At 36.1% G+C, this 23,918-nt stretch overlaps 2 protein-coding genes across 2 annotated transcripts; one reads left to right on the top strand and one right to left on the bottom strand.

The window, feature by feature from the left end:
• Nucleotides 1–2,521: 2,521 nt before the first annotated feature.
• On the bottom strand, nucleotides 2,522–4,458 carry knstrn (kinetochore localized astrin (SPAG5) binding protein). The gene is made up of 9 exons (XM_032584539.1): nucleotides 4,380–4,458; nucleotides 3,764–3,834; nucleotides 3,591–3,669; nucleotides 3,498–3,515; nucleotides 3,300–3,399; nucleotides 3,112–3,226; nucleotides 2,970–3,031; nucleotides 2,797–2,871; nucleotides 2,522–2,713 (listed from the first exon to the last, which is right to left on the bottom strand). The coding sequence occupies exons 2-9, from the start codon at nucleotides 3,783–3,785 to the stop codon at nucleotides 2,585–2,587; spliced, it is 600 nt and encodes a 199-aa protein (XP_032440430.1). The 5' UTR covers nucleotides 3,786–3,834; nucleotides 4,380–4,458; the 3' UTR covers nucleotides 2,522–2,584.
• A 204-nt stretch (nucleotides 4,459–4,662) lies between these two features.
• Nucleotides 4,663–22,833, top strand: knl1 (kinetochore scaffold 1). Its single transcript, XM_032586049.1, has 32 exons — nucleotides 4,663–4,821; nucleotides 5,411–5,449; nucleotides 7,667–7,703; nucleotides 7,982–8,035; nucleotides 8,162–8,244; nucleotides 8,323–8,378; nucleotides 8,456–8,477; nucleotides 8,555–8,598; nucleotides 8,687–8,739; nucleotides 9,070–9,748; nucleotides 10,693–10,745; nucleotides 10,878–11,250; nucleotides 12,170–12,222; nucleotides 12,976–13,357; nucleotides 13,525–13,571; nucleotides 13,675–16,116; nucleotides 17,014–17,122; nucleotides 17,209–17,267; nucleotides 17,360–17,458; nucleotides 17,544–17,659; nucleotides 17,754–17,844; nucleotides 18,706–18,822; nucleotides 18,902–18,989; nucleotides 19,218–19,280; nucleotides 19,367–19,406; nucleotides 19,527–19,631; nucleotides 19,705–19,814; nucleotides 20,487–20,552; nucleotides 20,654–20,763; nucleotides 21,537–21,658; nucleotides 21,977–22,102; nucleotides 22,603–22,833. The coding sequence occupies exons 2-32, from the start codon at nucleotides 5,415–5,417 to the stop codon at nucleotides 22,697–22,699; spliced, it is 5,931 nt and encodes a 1,976-aa protein (XP_032441940.1). The 5' UTR covers nucleotides 4,663–4,821; nucleotides 5,411–5,414; the 3' UTR covers nucleotides 22,700–22,833.
• Nucleotides 22,834–23,918: the final 1,085 nt, after the last annotated feature.

The following is a 23,918-nucleotide window of genomic DNA, read 5'->3' as shown; positions in this document are numbered from 1 at the left end:
TAATTGTGATTTAATTTGAATGAAGGAGTTTTGCCTCAATGCTGCTCGGCTCACCAGGAATTGGCCTTAAAAGCAAATGTTTAAACAGATTTTCTCTCCTTTTACTTTTTAAGGAGTAAAAAGGAACAGATGAACTCATGTTCATTCATGTTTATTGGAATAAACATGAGTTCATTCCAATAAACTCATGTTATTGGAATGAACTCAGCTCAGCTTTAAAAAGTCATCTCAGTGATAACTGTTGGATGATGGAGTTTTATCTTCTCTGAAGGGGCTTGAATTTGGTTTTAAAAGTCTGATATTTTAACCAAGTTTTATTTTGTTTTATTTGTCTTCAAACTCTGTTTTGAAGACAGAAATCACAGCTCAGCTTCTGATTTCATTGTTGAGCTCCTGCTAGGTGCCAGAAATGTGTATTATCACGGTTCTGAACATCAGAAATGGACTTTAAAGGAACCCAGAATGCATTGCATGGTGGGGCTTCATATTTTAGCTTCTAGTTCAGCTGTTTTTGCTGCAACCCCTAACAAACCATATACCTTAAAGTTTAAACCTTAAAGTTTAAACTTTAAGGTTTAAACTTAAACCTTAAAGTTTAAGTTTAAACCTTAAACTTTAAGGTTTAAACTTTAGAGAGTATCTCATTATAATGAGATAATTCTTTTGATAATTTATTATTATTATTTTTTTACAGAGTGGCGGAAACGGGCTTCCATAGTTTCAGTCTCTGTTTGCTGTTTTTTTTTTTTTTCTTTCAATTGCTCAGAAATCCCTGCAGAGCTTTAATGCATGGCTCGTGTGTTTTACTGCTGAGTAAAACTCAGATCGAATTTGATCGAAAACGGAGAAGAATAGAAATAAGCACAATCAGAAATACTCTGACCAGATTTGAACTTTTTTATTTATAGTGATTTTTATAGCACTTAAAAAAACATGTCCAACAAGACACTAATCCTAATAGGAAAACTGACCTCATGTCAGCTGGTAATTATGGTGGAGGATCTGTGATGCTGTGGGCCTGTTTCACCACTAAATTTACTCAAAATCCCAATTAAAGTGTCATATTTTTTTTAATAGCAGGAGACACTGATCTCTTTAGCAACTTTGAGTCTTGAGTGAAACAAGCAATAAAGTACGTAATATCAAATTGTAGGTATGATGGAGTTATTTAACAAGAAATAAAGCAAAATACATATGAGGTTAAAAAATTGGCTTTGTAGTCATGCTGTATTTAAATCAAACCAACATTTCAACCACACTCTTCAATAAATGACAAATGTTTTCAGCTGATCGATTAAATGTCTTCCATTTGGCTTGACAGCAGCCATTGTTCTCAGGAGAGGGAGGGATGAACGTGTCTCCCACAACGGCTCACTGGAATGTGACGGTTTAGAAAGTGCACTTTGACCCCTGACGCTGCTGCTCAGGGGAGGGGACCATCACTGCCCGCCCCCCTTCCATCCTTTTTGGTTCTGTCCCTGTTAGATTTGTCCTGACTGCAATAAATCTGTCTTTCTGTGTTATTTAGTCTGGTCAGAGAGCTGCTACTTGATTGATAATGAGATAAATACATTGTTAACTAGTTTATCTCAAAACAATGATAGCAGATTGAAAGGATTAACTTAAAACTGAACATTGTGTACTTGAAACATGAATCTAAGTCATTTCTACTTGACTGGATATGATCTAAACAGAAATATGATCTAAGGCTTGTTGTTTCAGTTAATTATTCTTAAAAACAAAGCAAAGGTAAGTCAGTATGAGTACACGTCTTTCAGAAAAGGTAATGGATTAGTGATTTATAGCCTTATACTGCCCTCTAAAGTTTAAACTCGGTCTGACAAGCTGAGCAGAAGTAATATTGTTGCACTAAATGGCAGAAAAATGCGACATAATTTGAGCAAACTGCCTGTCATTAAAAGAAATACAAAATGTGACATATGTGCAAGACTAAACAAAAACAAAGTAAGAAAAAAGCTACTTGATCAGTTTAGAAATCTAAGGAAAAAAATTTAAAATATGAAAATATGCAATTATGGCAGAACATTTAATAAACTGGAAGGCTGGAGATGTGTTTTTGTTTTGATAAGTTAAAACAAAGAAAAATTATTTGAAAGTTCACTCAAAACATTCAGAAACAGTGTTTCTGTTTAGTTTTAACAGAAACACTGAAATTATTTTACTTTCTAGCTTGGAAAGCAAACAATTATGCTGTTTTTATGTTATTAATAATGCTGACCGTTATGTTTCCTTATATTTGAGCAAAGATCTCAAATATGCCTGTATGCTAGCCTGGTCGCTTTCTCCAAATCAATTTTGTTAGCATTTTAGAATAATAATATTGTGATTTCATGGGAATTGTTCCCTCATGTTTACTAATTTTTGTTTACATAAATGCAACATTTTGCACATTTAAATAAACGACATTGTACAAACATTTTTGTTTTACGTTTTTACGTTTGAGATTTAGAAACAGAAAAATTTTAATGATCTCATCTTACAGCAAAGATCCTGCTGTGAGTTACTGTAGAAAAACATTAATCCTTTATTTCAACATAAAATCTCACAGATATATATTTCTTTGTTACACTAAGAGTGCTTCTGCCTCTTTTAGAGCTCCCTCCATTTCAGCAGCCTCCTGAGAGAAATTTTCTCTTTCTTGCTTCATAACTTCTCGCGCTTTAGTGATGTCCTCCATTGTTGCTTGGATTTCCTAAAAATGATAGTAAAACCTCAGCCAAACTAAACAGAAATGTTGCAACAGGATTACAAAGATGAAAGAAGACGATGGCTTGCCTGTAGCTGAGTACGCTGTTGTAATGCAATGTCTCCAAAAGCCTTTAATTCCCTCAGCAGATCGGTGGAAACACTCTGAAATTTAAGCAGTTATGCACCGTTGTAGGCATGTTGACTTGTTTGTGAGGCTATATACACATAATAAAGTGAAAGGGAGATTAATAAAAACATACCATAACTTCTTTCCTTTCGTCTTCTTTCTGTCTCACTGCATCTCCAACCCTTTCCCCTAAAACTAAAACATTAAACTTATGTTTATTACAACAGACAACATTACAAAGGGTAAAATTAGAAATTTAAAGTTATCTTTTTCACCTGGGTCTATCTTGGCAGAAACTAGGAGCGTGTGACAGTCCTGCAGGTTTTTCTGAAACTCTACATTCTCCTTCTGAAGCTCATCGAGTTGCAGCTCCAACTCTTCAACTCTTTGCTGTGATATGAAATGTATACTACAAGAACATGAACTAATAGATGATAAATGTTTGTTTCATTTTTTTCTTTACCTGCTTCTCTGACAGATTTTTCTGTAGCTCCCCATTTGCAGCCACCAGGTTCTGATTTTGCTCCTTCAGCTCCACCTGTTGCCCATATCTGGTTGAAACACTGCAAAAAAACAAAGGGACATATAAATATGTTGAACACAATAAAAATGTCTAGTGTCTGCTGAACATTAATATCATGTAATATGATGCATTACTTACCCTTTGTGAACATTTTTCCTGAAAGACAATTTATAATAAACATGAAATGAAGCTAACTGAATTTAGAGATTTTTTATTTAATTTTGAATTCACCTTAGGACATTTTCCCTTGAATTTTTAAGATTTGTGTCTGTTTTCTGAACAGTTTTTGCCTCTGTTGGTAAATTTGTACCTGAAAATATGAATATTCATTAGCATTACTTCAAAGAAAGCTAATTTAAACTTCAATATCAAAATATCCATGAAAAATACAATAAAAAGCTCACCTCTTGGAATTTTTGAAGACATTGAGTTTTCCTCACAGTGACGTTAATTCCAGTGATAATAATAAAGGCACCTGCATTAAGAGGCAACATAAAAATAGGTTTTAAAAAATTAGGATGATGGGAAAATATATATTTTTTCTTTTGCTACTATCACATCTAAGACAAGAAAAATCACAAATTCTAATTCTTAAAGGAATATCACATTAGACAGACATTTTTTAAATACACTACCAATACAATTTGAAGATATTTCTCAGATACAGCAAAGATAGCAGTTAATATAAACAGTGTAGAAAAAAAAAAACAATTAACTTATGTGTGCGGCACCAAAATAACACTTTAATCCCTCAAAACGGCCATTTCTATCAGTTAAATATTTGCACTTTTACACTTTGCACAAATATAACTAATAAATACAGTAAATTTGATCCGAAAGTACACAACTAACGGCATGTTGCTAAAACCGAGTCAACTGACAGACATAAATGTAACATTTGCTGCTGCAATTTAAAAACGCCCGGTCAGTTTACTGATTGGCAGGTATAAAATAACCCTTAAACACTAAAACATACAAAAACGTTCATTAATATACCAAAGAAAGAGAATAAACAACTACCCGTTAGGAGACTCAGAAAAAGGCTTTCAATAACAGCCACAAATTTCAAATATGTCCCGCCCTCTGTGATCATTTCCGATCTGGCAACAGTTTCCGGTGTAAATAAAACGTCTTCTAGAGTTTTTTTAATTTTTTTTTTTTAGAAAATATTATTACGGCTAAACAGTATGGAAACGTTTTGCATAATTTGCTATATTATATAATTTAAATATTTATAATTTAATAACAACAATAAAAAAGAAGCCGCGAGACGAGCACTGTAAGAGCTAATGCGCATGCGTGGAGGCGGCTAAATTCAAAACTTTAGACGTTAGCTTTAGGTTGGAGAATCGCGCACTATCTAAAAAACAAATGTCTTATAAAACCTTTTTTTCGATAGTTAGTAAGTATTAACATAGATGTATTTGGTGTAGAACGAAGAAGCTGATTTACAGTGAATAAGGTACGTGGCTTAATACTGGTTTGACGGGCAGTTTGTCCATAGCTTGTTAACTTTAAAGCTATTTACAACAACTGTTTCTGTTAATAATGCTAGCAATATGGAAACATTATGCATTCCTTTATGTAAAAAATGAAGGCAAATATTCTCTCAATGTTTTTCAGAAGGTCTAATTTATGTTTATGTTAATTATGTGTGAATTCAACAATGAATCACACACAATGTTTTTAATGAATGTGCGTTACTTTGAAAGATGAATTTGATCTGAAGTTGATCTTTGGTTAGTAGGATGCTCACGTAGCTTAGCCTTTAAATTGCGCTTCTATGTGAATAAACACTGATCAAACTACAAGCGGTGTTTGGGAACACAACAATGTAATTTGAACCAGTTTTAATAAAGGAGGACCTAAATAATACAAACACTTTTAGAAACAGACTTTGTTGTATTTTCTTACCTGAGAGTAAGACTTTGCTAATCAAAATCAAATAGTTTTCTTGTGAACAATAATCTAGTCCGGGTGTGACCATTTGTAGCATTTCCTTAAATGCTGTGAAATAACTCTATTAATGTGCAGTAAAATTCCCTTTTAAGATAAATGAAGATGGAACCTGTGGATCCAGGAAAGAACGTGTGAGTAAAAAATATTAGTGTTTAGAGTTTTTATTTATGGTTGTTGCCTGAGCTTTAAACGAGGTTCAAGATTTACAGCCTTTGAAAGTCCACATATGTAAGCAAGTAAAAGGAGTTCAACCCTTTTTTTTTTTTACATTGATTATGAAAATAAGAATGTTTGTATTTATTCTTCTACAATAATAGATGAATTGAACATTTTAGCCATTATCTAGCTGCAGATTATCAAGCATATGTTGTATTTATTATATTTACATCATGTTTTTCTGTATAGATAGGTAGATAGATAGATAGATAGATAGATAGATAGCATTTATTGTCATTGAACAGAATTCAACGAAATTTCCATTGCAGCTCCCGTGCAAAAGGTCAAATATATACAGTATAAATAAGCAAACACACAATAATAATAATAACAATATATACAACTAAATTAACTAAAGGCACTCAACCACACCAAAGAAGTAGCAGTAGGTCCAATTATGGCAAAGTACAGATAATGTGACAGTGCAAAGTGCAGAACAATGTGGCTGTGTGGGGGTGGGGGATATATATGTGTGACTGCGAGGTTATGATATGTGTGGGAGGGGGGGGCGGCAGGGAGTAATGGCTCTGACGGCTGTGGGGAAGAAACTGTTTCTCAGTCTGTTTGTTGTAGTCCGTATATTCCTGTACCGCTTGCCTGATGGCAGCGGCACAAACAGTCTGTGGCCCGGGTGGCTGGGATCCATGGCTATGGATCCAGCTCTTTTCTTGACCCGGCCTATGTAAATGGAGTCCAGGTCTTGGAGGGGGCATCCCACAATGCCTTGTGCTGTTCTCACCACCCGTGTCAGTTGTTTCCTCTCCAGTGCTGTGCAGCTACCATACCACACAGTCATGTTGAGGCAGAGGATGCTCTCGATCATCGCCCTGTAAAAGTTCACGAGCAGCCGTGAGGAAAGTCCAGCCCGTCTCAGTTTCCTGAGGAAGAAGAGCCTTTGTTGTGCTTTCTTCACCAGGTGGGAGGTGTTTGTGTTCCAGGAGAGGTCAGACGTGATGTGGAGGCCCAGGAACTTGATGTTGTCCACACGTTCCACCACTTCTCCATCTATGAGAAGGGGAGTGTGATCCGTCTTCCTGGACCTTCTGTAGTCCACAATGACCTCCTTGGTCTTCCCTGTGTTCAGCACCAAGTTGTTGGCTGAACACCACTGAGTGAGCTGCAGAATCTCCTCTCTGTAGTGGGTCTCGTTGTTGTCTGAAATGAGACCCACTACTGTTGTGTCGTCCGCGTACTTCACGACTGTGTTGGTGGGGTGGATGGCCACGCAGTCGTGTGTAAACAGGGTGAAGAGAGCTGGGCTGAGCACACAGCCCTGCGGCGTGCCTGTGTTGAGGACCAGTGGGGACGATGTTGAGCCACTTATTCTCACCACCTGAGGCCTGTTGGTGAGGAAGTCTCTGATCCAGTGGCACAGTGAAGCGGGCAGCCCCACCTCGAGTAGCTTCAGCACCAGCTTGTCTGGGATGACGGTGTTAAATGCTGAGCTGAAGTCTACAAATAGCATCCTAACGTAGGTGTTGGGATGCTGCAGATGGGTCAGGGCTGTGTGCAGAGTGATGGAGACAGCATCCTCTGTTGACCGGTTTGCTCTGTAGGCGAACTGAAGGCTGTCCAGGTTTGCGGGGATGAAGTCTCTGATGTACCTCAGAAGACTCCTCTCCAAGCACTTCATGATCACCGGGGTCAGAGCGACGGGCCGGTAATCGTTCAGGCTGGTGATGGACCTCTTCTTCGGTACAGGGATGATGGTGGAAGACTTGAGACACTCAGGAACCGTGGCGAGCTGCAGGGACAGATTGAAAATGTCCAGAAACACTCCTGCCAGCTGGTCGGCGCAGGTTTTCAGCGTCTGGCCTGACACCTTGTCCGGTCCTGGAGCTTTGTGGGTGTTGATCCTCCTCAGGGTGGACGTCACCTGATGCTTCTGTAGGACGAGGGGCTGGTGCTGCTCTTCCAGTTGGGGTAGATGTATGGCTTCTCTGCTGCCCGCCGTGTCAAAGCGGGCAAAGAAACTGTTTAAGGTGTCAGGCAGGGTGGGGTCGCGGCTGGTCAGCTGAGTGCTGTGTTTGTAGTCCGTCATGGTTCTGATGCCTCTCTTCACAGAAGTATGAATAAAGACTTGAATGGAAAAGACAAACTGACCTAATAATAATTTGTGTTTTTTGGTACAGTGAAGGCACTGGATGTTCCAAGCGACGCATTTCTTCTGTAAGTGTTACAAATAGTTTATTACAGAAAGTACACATAATCCTTCTCAGGTTTTGATAGTTAAGACAAAAGAAAGAGTGTGAAACTTCCTGTTCTATCCATCTGACCTTTTATCCATCGATCTCTGTCATTCATCCATTTTTCCAGGTTCCTTGTTCACATCTTGACCACTGTAGAAATATCAGTAATAAGTTATGAGTGAACTTTTGTGTTTGTATTAAAAAACATCAGACATACATTTCACATATAAAATCAATTTCCTAAATGTACATTTTCAGATTTTAAAGGCAACACAGAATTCTATGCAGGACCCACAGCAACAAGAAAATGAGGTAAATTAAATGCCCAGGTTTTGTTTATTCTGTTGCATTTTAAATGGTTAAATGTTGTAAAATAATGATGATGCAAACTGTTAAAAAAAGACGGGTCTTGTTCAGTTATTTTTTTATCTCCGCTAGGTGGAAACTGCCAAACTGGTTGAAAAGAGAAAGTCGAAGAGAGTGAGTTTTGCTCCATCCGACAACTTTCTGCCGTTGGCCAAGTGAGTGCAAGAAGAAAACTCCTCCTACGTTACATGTTGAAATTGTTTTTACCCAATCAGCTCATTTGTTTTTAATAGGGATGCTAAGAATGCTTTGCCTGCACGTAACCCTCTTCAAGAGCTAATGGGAGCAGGTATGCAGGAAAATTATATATTATTCCCTTTTATTCACTTGAAGCATGTTTGTAATTGTTCTTCTTTTATATCACAGCTACTGCAACAACACAAAACAGGTAAAGAGACCAGTTTAATAAATCTCAGTTAATTTATTTGCATCTGTTTGAGCGTACGTTTTGCTGTCTTAATTAAGGGTTCAGATGGTGACAGCTGAGGACACAAGCCCACAGATCATGGGTAGGAATATTGTTTTATTTGTTAGTATGTTAGTATTTTTTTTTTGTCTGTTTTTAGTATTTTTAGTAACTCAGCTCTCTGATTGTAGGTATAGACTCCTTGTTGAATGCTCCTCTACATTCTTCTCAACAAAGAATAATGGTGAGTGTGAAATTCGGATCCTGGTTATTTAGTTTAGTTTGTAGTTTTGGTACTTGTAGAGATATTTCATATCCTGAGCTTTTCTCCATCAGCCGCAGTGGCTGGTGGAGAAAATGTTAAATTCCCACCCCTGGATGGAACTTGGGATGAACTAGAGGTGTGACCTCTAAAATTTGCTTTTTTATTTTTTTTTGAAGTGGTATGTTTGCTACATTACAACGGTCACAAAGTTGTTAAACTAAAAAAACGTACGTTTTTTAAAAAATATTATTATTTTCTCATTTAGTTTGTGTTTAGTAATTATTCATTGAGTTTATTTGCTTTCACTAGATCCACTTTGACAGCGGCAGTGGCATTGGGGAGAATACAGTCGTGTTTTCCACAGAGGACGCCGACATGGACATGACTCACAGTCACACCATAAACATCAACAGTGATGCAGATCTGCTTGGAGATCCAGACCACCAAAACTACGATCTGTTACTCTCAGGAGGGGGGAACATAGCTGATGTTTTCACAGAAGTGCCTCCCAATCATTTTGTACAAGCAACAAATCAGGCGTCAGCATTACTGCTTGATAAACAAACGGATTCAAGTGTGGAAACGAGAGCCGTTTCCACAGCGGCTCCTATTTTGGATCCTGGCTTTAAAGACTTTCTCTCGAGCCTCTCCAAACTGAGTCCCTCCAGCACAGGGATGACACCTTTAACCTCTGACGACATAAAATCATCCCTGGCTGCAGATGTTGACAAAGAAAATCAGATGCCAAAATCTCTGAGTAGCAGCAGGAATATTGGAGAATCCTTTAATGGAAGTGGTTTCCGTCGAGACGATGATGTGAGCATGGACGTGACTAAAGCCCAGACCGGCCGTATTCTGGACGACGACGATCCTTTTCAGTGTCTCTTTCCAACTCAAGAGATGTACGAAAAGTCAGAAAGAGAGTCACAAGCCAGAGAAACCAAACAGCAACAGAGCTGTGAAAGCTTGGAGTCGAACGACCAAAAAGGTGAGAAATCTCACATCTCTGTCTTTCTTGAAGCTTGACAATGAGTATTTTTGTACATAATTGTGTCAAAAACCAAAATGGTAACAAACATGGGTCTTAAGAGCGAATATACAGCTCTGGAAAAACCTAAGAGCCCACTGCACTGAACCCCATTAAAACCTCCTGGTTTTCTTCCAAATATTGATTCCTGAACTCTTCCTGAGTTAAAACATTAGTATTGTTTCGAAATTTATATGAACTTGTTTTCTTTGCATTATTTGAGGACTGAATGCACTGCATCTTTTTCATTATGTTGACCATTTCTTGTTTTCTGCAAATAAATATAAAATTGTTGCTTGTAATTTCAGAGACATGTTGTCAGTAGTTCATAGAATAAAAGAACAAAGTTCATTTTACTCAAACAGAAACCTATAAAGAGTAAAGTCAGAGAAACTGGTCATTTTAAATGGTCTCTTTAATTTTTTTCAGAGCTGCATATAGCTGGGCAAACATGATTTAATCTCATAGTTTCTTTTTTTTTGTTTTTTTATCTACATTTCTTAATGTAAAAAGTTAGCCAAAGCTCATTTGCTATTGATGAATGGATGGATGCTTTATTTTAGACTCAACATCCAACTTTAAAAAAGGAACAAATAACAAATATACATATCTACAATTGCCTAAAAATAAAATTTAAAATGAAAATTACATAACATTTAACAATAGACTACTGTCTCCACAGCTGGGAATGATATTGCTGTTATGTTAAAATATCAACAAGCATTTAAAAAACATTCCAGTATACTGCAAATACAATTACTAGACAATTTCATACAGTATCTACGTACACTACAAGTTGGTTAATCAGATTTTCTAAAAAAAAAAAAAGTTTATATTTAGTACTTACTGTAGCTGAATAGTGGATTTCTCAACAGTTAATTTATTGTTTTTGTTTTCTTTTTCAGCCAGTAAATCTTCTATAAATCTTTCCATACACACTCCTCTTGAAAGCCATAAGGTGAGTTTCAGAGATACTCTCTGAAGTCCTTTTAAGAAGTTTAACATGTGGGTTTTTGGAAAGCAGTCAGATATTAACATTTTTGCCATTTCTGTGTGTTTTTTTGTTGTTTTGTTTTCTTCTCTTTTCCAGGTTTGGTCTGGTTTAAAAAACGACTTCAGAGAGAAAACGGTTGTGTTCACTGCAGATGAGTTTATGGACATCACTCAGAATCTCACAGGAACCAGCGCCGACCGCTCCCTGCTGCAGCACAAAATCCCAACGGATGACGTCGACCCAGAGAACTACCCACTGACTACAAACAGGAGTGGTGTTGACCCGGCAGCTCCTGTTAAACCTGGAGGGGATTTCAGCATGGATATGACTGAAGTTCAAAGATCAGATGATGTTTTTCAGTTTCTCATTCCTTCAGAAGAAATGCAGCCTCTGTGTAAAAGTCAGAAAAAGGAAATCTTCAAATTCGGACAGCAGAACATTGATGGACCACAGTCTTCTGATCATAAAGGTACAAAAAAACTCAAATTTATTTTTAGTTTGTTTTTAGTATTGGGTTAAAAGAACATTAATTTAGAAAAAATTACTAAAACCTGACAAATTGTTTAAAAAAAAAAAAAATACTACAACCTAAATTGTTATGGTTGTAGTCGGACCTGGCACAATAATCAATAAATCAATTAATCACATGATTAAGTTTATTGATCTTTGAGGATGTTGTCTTGCATTATTATGTCATTATCATTATATTACTGGCAAATTGTCTCAAAAGAACAATATTATTGTTTATCGCAATAACTTCTGGGACGATTAATCGTCCAGAAACATGAGTTAATGTGACAGGCCTATTTATTGCAATATCTATCTATTTTTTATCTCCTGAAAAATATAAACAAGTTTGTTTTCCTTGTATAAAAAAACGTTTAATGAACATTATATTTTGATGATTGACATCAGGAAAATCATACATATCAAATATGTTGGTCAATGTTTCATTTACTCTGGTTCAAAAGCAACTCTAAACAGGTTTTTAGTCTTGATTCAAAGGAACGCAGAGTTTCAGCTGTTTTGCAGTTTTCTGGAAGTTTGTTCCAGATTTTTAAAATAAATCTAGAATAGAACCTGAAACTTAAATAAAATGTTATCATTTTGGAAACCAAAACGTTTAAACATTTAAATATCTTGATACTCATAACTGACACATCTGGTAGAGATTAAACTTTAATGGGTTTTTGAACCTCCAAATAATTTTAAACATAAAATACTAAAAAAAAAACATTTTTGTAGGCTTCTATTGCCGTCTTCTGCTATTATAAGTGGTTCTACTATGCTTATTTAATTGTACTTGCAGATGAAGACGATGGTAGTCTCCCATTGTACATTCAGTGATGAAACAGATACAGTTGATGTGATTTATTTTACTTCTCCAGGTTTAAAAACCTCCTCAAAGCTGAACATGGAGCCACAAAGGCATCAGTTGATGGTAAATAAGCTTCTTTTTATTTTATTTGTCTAAATCCCCAAAATTAAATTTGTATCTGTCAGCTTAAAAGCAGTAACTTAAGAGAGAAATTCACTTTTAAAAGAAAAAACAGGAGCATTCATTTGATCCTGTATTTTCTCCGTGACCAGACTTTTATGCTGTCTGAATATTTCTGTTTTTTAGCTGATGTATTGCGTTTTAAGTCAGTAGGGATTTTAGAGGCACTACTTTATGTTCTCAGGCCTTTATAATTTTAATATTTATAAACAAATATTCACGAGTAAGTGAATGCACAAACACAAGATCTTGAAATAAGGCAAGACTACGTTAAAAGTAACTTTCCAACAATATATTGGAATACTTGGAATATTTAATACATTTATATTATTTAATAAATCTTGTTTTATAAGTCTTGTTATGCGTTAATTTATCTTCCAATAGGACAAGAATTTTTTTCATCAATATAAAGGAATTATTTACTTAGATATCTGTTATATCTTACTAAAATGTTACTTTTAAGTTAGTTTTTAATTATTTCAAGTTTACCGAGATTGCTCAGATTTGCACTAGAATCTAGACCAAATATATTTGGTAAGTTGTTGTGTTTTTGCAGTGCAGATATCTTTCAATAAACATTGTGTGATTAGAAAGCTGTAGTTGTACCGCCAGTCTGCAAATAGCATAAACTTCGATGTTTATGAGCCACAATTGTTAATATAAAATATCCATGTTGCTAACTTTGCCTCTCTACAGGATAAAGTTGCAGCTCCAGATGACTACAGAGAAAAAACGTTGCGGTTTTCTGCTGGTGACGACTGTTTGGACGAGAGTCACACCGTACACATCTCCACTAATATCAAACCGAATCCGCTCCAAAACGATTCAACAACGATGGCTGCTACTTCAGGGCCATCTGATGGATTTACAGTTTATCTGGATGATAACATGGACATGACTGAAGCTCAGACGGGATGCATTTTGGAAGCTGAAGTGAGCGAAGAAATGCTACATAAACACGAGTCCCTTCAGACTGTTTCACCCACTAAAGTTGCGCATCGTCAAAGTGTTCATGGGGAGACAGAGAGAAACTTACATCAACAGCATAAAGAAGGATTTGGAGCATCAGGTTATACAGGTGACATAATGGCAGACAGTTCTTTATTTATTAATATTATTATTAGGTAAAAACTAAAATGTCTCCAAGCATATGAAATTACAAGGTAGACCACTAATTGTCAACAGTAAAAGTGTTGAAAATTAGTGTAAACTGGATTTTTTTTTTTTTTTTATGTTTACTTGCAGAAACTTCAACAAAGACCTCTTTAAAGACAATAAAACAAAGAAACCAGGTGAGATTAAAGTTTTAAATAAAGTATATTTCAGTGTCAACCTTTTTCTAATGCAGTAATTACCTTGTTCATTAAAATTTAATGGAAAGTTCTGTTTCCTCAGGTTGAGTTTGAGTCTACAAATGACTACAGAAAGAAAACCATGAGATTTGACATGGCTGATGTCTGCATGGATGTGACTCAATGCACCACAATGGACATTAGCAGTGATTTGCCACTTCCAAACCAGGTTTTGACTGCAAATGGAGAGAAAACCGTAAGATTCGGGGCAACTGATGCAGAAATGGATGTGACCAAAAGCCACACGGTGAATATTATGAGGGATTTACCTTTGCAGTCTTTCCCAAATCTGACCATTCCTTCAAATGAAGAGAAAACATTGAGATTCAGTGCAAAGGATGCTGAAATGGATGTGACCAAAAGCCACACTGTAAATATTGAGAGGGATTTCCCAAATCTGACCATTCCTTCAAATGGAGAGAAAACTGAGTGTTTCAGTTCAAATGAAGCAGCTATGGATGTGACAAAAAGTAACACTGTCAAGATTTTCACTGATTTAAAAATGCTCTTAAACCAAAGCGAGAACTTGCTGCCTGCTGGTGGAGAGAAAACGGTGCAGTTCAATGCAAATGATGCAGCCATGGATATAACGAAAAGTCACACTGTGAACATCGTACACAATTTAGACCTGCTTCCACACCAAAACGTGGACGCGTTACCTGCTGAGGGTGAGAGAACTGTAAGGTTCGGGGTAATCGATGAAGAAATGGCTGAGACCAAAAGCCACACAGTAAATATTAGGAGGGATTTGTCTCTGCGGTCTTTCCCAAATTTGACCATGCCTTCAAATGGAGCGAAAACGGTGCAGTTCAATGCAAATGATGCAGCCATGGATATGACGAAAAGTCACACTGTGAACATCGTACATGATTTAGACCTGCTTCCACACCAAAACGTGGACGCGTTACCCGCTGATGGTGGGAGAACTGTAAGGTTCGGGGTAATCGATGAAGAAATGGAATCAACAAAAAGTCTGATGGGGAAGGTTCTTGTAAATTCAAATGTGTTGTCAGACCAAATTGTCAGCCTGCCGCCTGCTAATGAAAAGAATCTGGCTTGGCTGGCAGCAAATGATGTTACTATGGATATTACCCGAAGCCACACTGTAAGCATTGTCACGGATTTCAACCAAGCCTCGAGCCAGAATACAGACTCTTCTCCCACCGGCACAGAGTGGACAAGCAACACCTTTGTGGATGAGACAGAAAGTGACACAAAAAGCATTTCGAAGAATTATAAACTAGCGTCACGTCACGTCAAATTGTTGCCGAAATCTGGAGAGAAAATCACAAAATTCACAACAAATAATGCAACTATGGATATGACTCACTGCCTTAGTGCAAACATCGTCAATAACTCCCTATTACACCCTGTTATGTCAGATCAAAACTCTGAGAACATGAACGATATTCTCGCTAAGAAGGAAACGGAGAGTGGGAACCGTGGTCTGGATTCAAATCCACCTTCATCAACACAATCTGAACTGTTTCAGACGAGCTGTGCCCAGGGCGAGGCTAACAGAAACACATCATCCTGTCCAGACTCAAGTTATTCCCAATGTAGAACAAAGGAACCGGACACTGATCCTGAAAATGAATCCTCAAGGTTGGGCTCAGATGTGGGCAAGCCGATAAATAAAACCAAAAACAACACTGAGGAAATCTGCGTGGATCAGACTGAACCCTTGGCGTCATCTACAGATGATCCACCTCAAGGTGTTTCTTCCAAACAAAACCCTCATTCAAAAAGTTTCAAGGAATCTGTGTCTGATGAATATCGATCTGAAGCAGAAACGCAGACCGTATCACAGAAGATGGAAAGCTCACCCAGTAATGCAGATCAAAATGCCGATGTTCTGTCTTCGCGGATGTCCAGACGAAAGAGTTTAGCCGATCTCCAGTCTAAAGTGAAACGCTTGAGCCAGTTGATAAATGCGGCTCCCGATCCTGCTGCCATGGAAACCTGCACACCTTTGTTGCTTCATCTGGATCCCAATGTGGAAAAAAATACCAATGATGCAGAAGCAGAACAACTCTCTGTAGCAAGCAGCTCAATTCCTTTCAGCTTAAAGACAAAACAGCTCATGTCAAAGCTGTCAGTTGGAGGCTTTAAACCAAAACTCCCTAAAAGAAACACAGCGGGTGAGTTGAATAAATCTGCTGTTAAAGAACCTACAAAGACGATCACTGTCAGCTTTCCCAATCAGCTGAGCCAATTTGACAAAATCACTGATATTCACGGTGAAGAACTGGTTGACTGCGAAGATTTTTCTGAAACGATTGACACCATGATGCCTGAGAAGTTCTCTAAGAAAGAGAACTCGTCCAATCAGTTCTCCACGTTCCAGCCTTTGGAGGAAGATTTTGCTTATATGGACGACTTCACGTCCAGCAGCCCAAGACAAAAGAGGTCTCTGCCGGACAATGAAGATGAGACAGAGGAGGATGAGAAGAGAAAGAAGCTATGCACAGAGTTCTCTGAAACGGTATGTCGAAAATAAATGTATATTGTATTTTTAGGTTCTTGAAATTGCTATTTAAATCTTTTATTTTTTACATGTATATTATATTGAGCAACATTAATGAAGTCAAAGTGGCAACGAAAGCAAAATGGCCCAGAATCTTTTCAGTTAAGATCTTAAATACTGTGATGCTCAACAAAAGGCACAAAGTTCTTAAAGGGAACTGATCATGCAAAATTCACATTTTTGTCTCATCTGCTTCTAAAAAACATCCTGTTGTTTTTTAGCAGTAATTAAATGATTTTTGGTGTCTGGAAAAGTAGTTGTTTCAAAAACCTCCCAAATATTGACTAACAATCAAAAGCCACTGTGCCGTTTCCTAGTAACCCAGCCCTTTTACCTAGCAAGCCAAGCAAATCTCCAGCACATTTGGCCAGCTGGTTTTACACTTTAGACAAGTGTTTTGTTGTTTTAAAACACAGAAAGCTACATTCTTGCTTCGTTTTTGTTAGTTGTGAAGGAGGCACCACTTCAGCTTTTCAAAGTGCCTGTTTGCAGCCATTTTCAAGTGTGAGTGTAAATGCTGAGGGGGCGTGGCCAGCAGCAGCTATTTTGGATTTAAAGTGACAAGAGACCTTAGGAGGTGAAATAGGCAGAACTGAGCAGACTGAGAACAATTTTGTACAAAAAAAATGTAATGATTATGTTTTATATAGACCATAGACTGTTTAATAATGCATCCTTCATAGTAATCAGATATTTTACGATAGAAACAATCCCTAAAACAAGCAATTTCCCTACAATAATAACAATGGTGTTACAGGTTATAATAAAGTAATCTTGGTTTGTTTTTCTTCTACATCTTGGTGGTCTAAAAATCATCACTTCTTGCTCATCGTTTCTTGTTTAATTTCTTCATAGGCATCTCAGTCTGATGTTGACTATGAAAGCAACATGGCCGCTGCTTGTGCGCAGACCATCGACTCCTCCAGCAGCACAGTTAGCAGATGTGAAATTGCATCAGAGTCTAGTAAGATGTCACCGTTTAAAATGAAGGCATTGGTATTCGTACCCCTCTGTTTTTTTTGGTAATTCTCACTTTTTAATGTTTTCCAGCTTTCAAACACAGCCTGTTTGAATCCCAGCTTGAAGACTATGGCAATGATGGACAAAAGGTATGTCCTTTTTGACAAATTTCAAGTGGAAAATGTGATTTCCATTTGAAATTATGTAAAAAACCAAAACTTCGTTATTGTTTTGGTTTCAGAAACTCGAAGATGGCACAATTACAGTTTTGGAGTTCTTCAATCTCTTCAGCATAGATTTTGTCATCCATAATCCTCGCCAGAGCGTCCTTCCTGGCAGAGTACGGTTCATTTTTGTTTGTATATTCACATTTATGTGATCAGAGCTAAATTTTGCTTTGATTGTTATTTATTTTGCTTTTGCAGCTTCTGGACAACTCTGATGCAACGGCATTGAATTTATTAAAAGATAAACACATAAGCCGCCCTAAACAATCAGTTTATGAGGCAGATGTCAAGACCCTCACAGAAAAAGTGGAAGGGTATGTATTTTTATTTACTTTTTGTTTATATAGGCAAAGTTAAACATACCACTTTGCTCAAGGTTCCGTGTTTTTGTATTTGTCCCTTTTCCAGGCTTAAGTATCGGATGCAAGACTTAAGAAAACCTCTTAAGACTGTAAATAGATCTTTGTGGGAGGAAGTGAATCACTTCACAGAGAAAGAGGTATTAAAGAATGAATCTTGTTTGTTTCATGAGTCCGATAGTGAACTTCCTCAATTTAATCAGGTTTATGTGTGTGTGTAACCCCTCTACGTTTGTCTCAGATCCGATAAGTAGACTTCATTACAGGTTCATTTATTTATTCGAACAACAGAGGAAATCAAGTTGGTGATCAACATTAGTCCAGCAGCTTCTGCCCCTAAACATTACATAAAATATAATAAATAATCCTAAACAAATTACAAAGCAATAGCTCTCAATAAGCAGTTAAGTTGTAAAATTTTAACTGTTACTAAAGTTAACAATTAAAAACATTTACAAAACCCTTCTGTTTAGAGTTGTATTTGAAACGTAATCAGTTACGAATTCAATGATGGCACTTGACTTGATATAATGTTTTGATTGTTGATTATGTTGCATGACTTTGTGTTTTTGTGTTTGTTATGATGTAAAGCACTTTGAAATGCCTTGCTGCTGAAATGTGCTATACAAATACAATTTGATTGATTGATTGAAAACTTAGCAAAATTACTCAGGAAAAACACTGTATATGATTGAATTTGTCTAAAGTATATGCTAAAATGTAATACTTGTAAAGAAAACAGAGCCGATCCTACTACACAGCCGTTACAGAATGGCAATAGAAAAAAGGGGAGGAGCTGTCGGTTACTGGTTGCTACGGTAACCACCAACTGCCAAGAGCAGCCTAACAAAACTTAATACACCATTAAATGTCTGGAGAAACAACTTCTTGACTAAACAAAATAAATTCAAAGAATAAATAAACAACTTTTGACAAACTTTATATCTATAATGTTTTTAAAATAAAACCATGTTCCATGTGTTTTTTGCTTTCGTCACCAGCTCAAATCTTTCGGTGCTAAGCTAAAGGAGAGAAACAACTTGCTCAGAAAAAACAGCAAAGTTCAGAGTCATGAAATGAAGGAGGAGCTCTACGCAAACCTTGTTCGAGTTAATCTGGTGAGACTCTTTGCAACAATATTAAGGTTGTGTCTGTTCAGAAACCTTTTTTATTTTATTTTTTTGTTTGTTTTTTCAGGAGGAACAACAAAAACTGAGGGGAACAATCAGTCAGGCAGATGAGATGATTCAAACTCTGGACGGCTGCATCAGCGATTTAGAAGCAGGTACACATCAGAACATAACAGCCTGCAATTATTGAGCTCCAAACAACATATTGTGAACTCTACTTAAATAATGAGAGTGTATTTAGTTTTTCACTCAGTTTTTCAATTTAGCTTTAGCTTTATTCTACTAAAAATGAAATCTTTTGTATTTCATACATTGAAGTTAGAGTGTCAGGGAGAAAACAGCATAAGAAAGGACAGGTTGATGTGTTTTTCCTTTTCATACAGAACTGGATGCAGTTGTGGAAAAAGGCTCAGAAGATAAACTTAGTTTAAAATCGCTACAGGAAGGTAATTTGTGATAAATCTCATCTACTTTACTTGTTGTTTTTTCTAACTTACTTTAACCTAAATAATGAAATTGTGTTTTCTTATAGAAATGTCAAAGGTCACTGAGACTTTGGCTGACCATGAAAGGTGAGTTAAGATTATTTTATTCCTCTTTCCATGTAGCTTCATAAAGATGTAGTCATTTGCACACATATTCAGTTTTAATATTGTTTATTAAGTCTAACAAATAATTTTGCTTTGTTTTAGACAAACATCTGAACTGGATTTGGAGAAAAAGAAGAATTCATGTGAGCTAACGAAGCTGAAAGCTGAAAAGAGGAAGCTGGAAAACGACATCGACACGCTGAACATGTCCGTTTGTTTTCAGGGGGTTTATGCTTTCGTGTCAGAGAATATTGAAGATTAATTTGTTTTATTTTATCAGGCTGAATGAATGGAGGCTTGAAGAGAAAGACGACAAGAAAGACAACTGTTCAGTTTTCACATTCCTCCATAAGACCATGTTCCTGCGCCTGGTGTATGAAAAGACCAATGGTGAGATTTTTTTTTAGCTATTTCACAGTCTGAAGCATAAATATTTAAGTATTACTATTGATGGTCTTTAAAAAGAGAGTTATCATTCTCTGTTGAGAAAAATCTGTGATTTAGTTTATTAAAGTTTCACTCTGGATGGGTGTGAGAAAAGAAAATATGTAAAAGAAATTTGATAAATTGGGGGCCAAAACTCTTAAGTTGAAAGTAGTCATGGGTTAATTTTTTTTTTATGAAAAAACAATTATATTGTCTTTTTTTGTCAGTGAGCTAAATGCACAACATGAATAAAACATTGTCTGACTTCAGCACAAAAATATCTAAAATATTTTGGGCCTATTATTTTTGTATTAGGTTTTATATATATTTTTTTATATTCTGTAAAAATTATTTAGCTAAATTTAATATAAATCAGCTTCTGGGTAAAAGTTACTGGATGTTTTTTTTTTTGTCTTATTTACTGTCAGATTAAAGTAAAAGCAAACAAATGCTGAATATCTTCTATTTTTAACATGAATTAAAATTTATTTTATCCATTTGTCCATCCCTCTGACTTGGTCATTCATATTTCCTACCTCTACTTTTCTCTACATTATTTCTATGATTTCTTCTTACTAAAAACATTTTTGTTAGGAAGCTTAATCTAATATCTAAATGTTTTTTTGTTTTTTTAAGGAAACGATGCTGACAGCAAATCTGAGAGGAAAATAACAAACATCAACTTCAAGTTTAATCTCAGTGGTGAGAAAATAATCTGTGTTTCTCTCGTTTATCTTTAGTCTGACCATGATCATGTTTGTTTCTAACTTTGTTTAATACTTTATAAATATTTTTTCTGCCAGATGAGAAGTCGCAGTGTCACGCTCGTCTAGTTCATAAACTAGTCTCCCAGTTCATTGAGGGAGAGTCTGGCTGGGTGGAGAAATATCCCACCAGTGGGCACGTCCCAAAGGTTGGTGTGAAAACACACGTTTGTTTTTCAGAGTTACATTCAGCTGTTATAATTCCTGTTTAAACTTTAAAAAGAGACAAAAGTAGGGAAAATCCGCTTTAGCTCACACTTTTCTGGTTATAAATGATTAGACTGATTAAAATAGGAGCATAAAATGGCGTGTATATCCGGAAATTCCGCGCATGCGCACAACGCTGGCGGACAAAAATTTTTTTCTTTTACATGGACTTCGCTCAGTCCGTTATACCCGCGCTGCCGCGGTTTAACAAGATGAAACCTGGAGATGTAGGTATTATTAGTTTAGTGCAGGGCACCACAGGAAAGGGAAATTAACGCAGAAAAACAACTCAAAACCACTCTTTTTTTTCTTCTCTCGCTCTGTTTACACGTCGGCTACGCTATGCGCAGACTCGTTGCCATAGCAACCGACACCACCACCACCTTATGTTTCGGGATTCAACACCAAAAAGAAACACTCAAACGTTTTCCGCACAAAGAACAGAACATTCAGTTCGTTACAATATTATGTTTTCAGGCTTGATGTTTATTTTGCGATTAGCAATAAGTGAACGCTGTGGTAGACTAACTATCGCTGCTGTTAGCTAAGCTAACCCTGCTTAGCTAAGCACGGAGATGGAGATGGGGGCAGGGTCTTGTGCGCGAGACGTCACCCGGCAAGGGGTCCATATGTTTAACGACAGGTGACATAGTTCTCCATATCTCTTGCTACGTTGAATTGAAGCTGCGAGTTGAAGTATTTTGTTTTCCTGCAGCTTCTCCATGACGTCAGCTTGGTGGTAAGCCGCTGCCGCCTGGTTGGAGAGGAGCTGCGGCTCCTGAAGATGTGGGGAAATCTTCGCTTTGATATCCTCCACATCAGCTGCTCCCAGACCCAGTAAGACTCACCTCCATTACCAATGAGCAACATCCATTTAAACCCCCAGTTTACTTCTAACACCTATATCTATGGATTTATTTTTTTTTGTCGGACTACAGAATTTGGCTATATGAAGAATTTTATTCTAAAAAATGGAAATGCTCAGTTTTACTTTATGCCATCTTTTCTGCCTTTGCTATGATGGATGAATGTTTTGCATCATTTCAAAAGCAAAGTTGTGCTAAGTAATATTCCTAAATTTTAACCAGGTTCCTATACGTTCTGGAAACATTATCATAAACACTATTTTTTGCGTCTTTCTCCTTGTTCTTCTAGAATCCACATTGTGTTCAGCAGTCTGAAAAAGCTTTCCAAGTTTGACGTCGTCTTCGGTGTCAGGTTGACTGACCAGATCTGCGTCTTCCATGTGCAAAGCTTTAAAAACCTGATCGGAAACACAACGTAAGTGAAGCAGAGATGGAAATCAACAGGTTAAATTCAGTAAACTAGTAAAAATGATGAAATAATTTATGGAGAAAAATGACGTTGACAAAAAAATTTCAACCTGTGGCTTCAGTTCATTTTCCTTTTTCATCATAATTTTTCATTCCTTGGCTGGAAAACCAGTTTCCTAGACATTATCCTTCAGAAAACTTCTTGATCAGAACTGATAAAAATGGTTATTGTCTTATCAATTATTTGTTGAGATTTGGTAATTCAAATATTTCCGTTAAAGTGCATTTATGTTAAAAATCTAAAGAAATCAGAGCATTTTTTTTTTTTTTTAGATTATTTTCTGCTTTAATCATCTCAACATTGATTCAGGTTTGTAGAAGTAGGAAAAAACTTAAATTACAAATGATAACCACCCTTGATCTGAGAATTTTTCTGTTGTAAATGTATCACTGTAACATTTCAAACTGTCAGAATGTTTAATGTTTAATAATTGTGGTTTATTGTAGGATCCAACAGATTGAGGAAGTTGTGGCTTCGCTCAGTCCAGGAAGGGACCTGTTTACGAGGATCATCAGGAAACTTCATGAAACTCTTCTTTCTTAATATCAAAACGTCTCAGATGGCATTTAAATCCCAGGTCTTTGTAATCAAACGTTGTAAATATTGAAATTAATGACATAATACTTTTGGCTGAATGTTTCAAATAAAATAAAGCAAATATAAATATGTTTAGCTTACTTTCTTTATTTTTTCCACATTATCAAATTGTCATAACTGTGTTTAAGTTTCTTTGTGAACAAAGCTTGGTGCATTGTGTTTAAAAATAATGTAAAAATTTGGGCTTTTCAACACAAGCAGTGAAAACATAACATGTATTTTTAACGGTAGCATCTGAAAACTGTCAAATATTATAAATGGTATGAAAATTAAAAACAAAACTTAAAATTTATTCTAATAAAAATTTAGCTTCATTTAATTTTCCTTAGAGATTATACCTTGTTTCCACTTTCTCCTGTACTCTGAAAACAGTTTTGTAGTTTAGTTAGATGTTGAATATGTACATATATGTTATACCTCTGCCAAAAAACTCAGAAATTTTTAGATTAATTTCAAAAAATGTTCTGGGAAAAAAACAAGAAAATTTGAGTTTGTAAAGTTTAAAACTTGCTAAAAAGTAACTAAATTTGAGATTGTCAGACATTTTCTCAGAAAAACGTGGAAATTTCTAAGTTTGAGAAGTCTAAAATTTGCTTGAAAAACTTTTGAGATGACTGTCAGAAAAAACTTTGGAAATTTCTAAGTTTCAAAAGTTTTCTACGTTAAGAAGTTTTCTGAGTTTAAAAAGTTGAAAATTTTTATCAGAAATGGTAACCTTCTTTCTAGCAATTTTTTTGACATTTCAAATTAAGAAATGTACAATTTTTCTGATTTTTTTTTTTTTTAGATTTGTAATCAATAATAAATTTTACTTGAATTGTCTTTTGAAACACTCAGGGACACAACAAATAAGTTAAGAACATAATAAACCAACAAACCATCCGCAACATATTTTGGCAATCGCTTATTCTGCTAATTAAATGCTAGTTATTTAACTTTCTAAATTTTTGGTCTATTATAGATCCTATTTGCGTGTTTTCAATGTATTAGAAGGTTACATCAATCTGCTTATAGTCCAACATTTCAATTGTAGCAAAATTAAGGTGATCAGTTGACAATTCTGTACTTTAAAAACTTTGATTAGCAATTAATAATTATGCCACAAAATTCTTTGGGCAAAAATATCTAGCCATATTGGTAAAGAACAATTGACAGGAATAGAATG

The sequence above is a fragment of the Xiphophorus hellerii genome, chromosome 15, assembly GCF_003331165.1.
Source record: "Xiphophorus hellerii strain 12219 chromosome 15, Xiphophorus_hellerii-4.1, whole genome shotgun sequence".
NCBI lineage: Eukaryota > Metazoa > Chordata > Actinopteri > Cyprinodontiformes > Poeciliidae > Xiphophorus > Xiphophorus hellerii.
The sequence above is the reverse complement of the archived record's forward strand: the minus strand, read 5'-3'. Positions and strand labels throughout refer to the sequence as shown.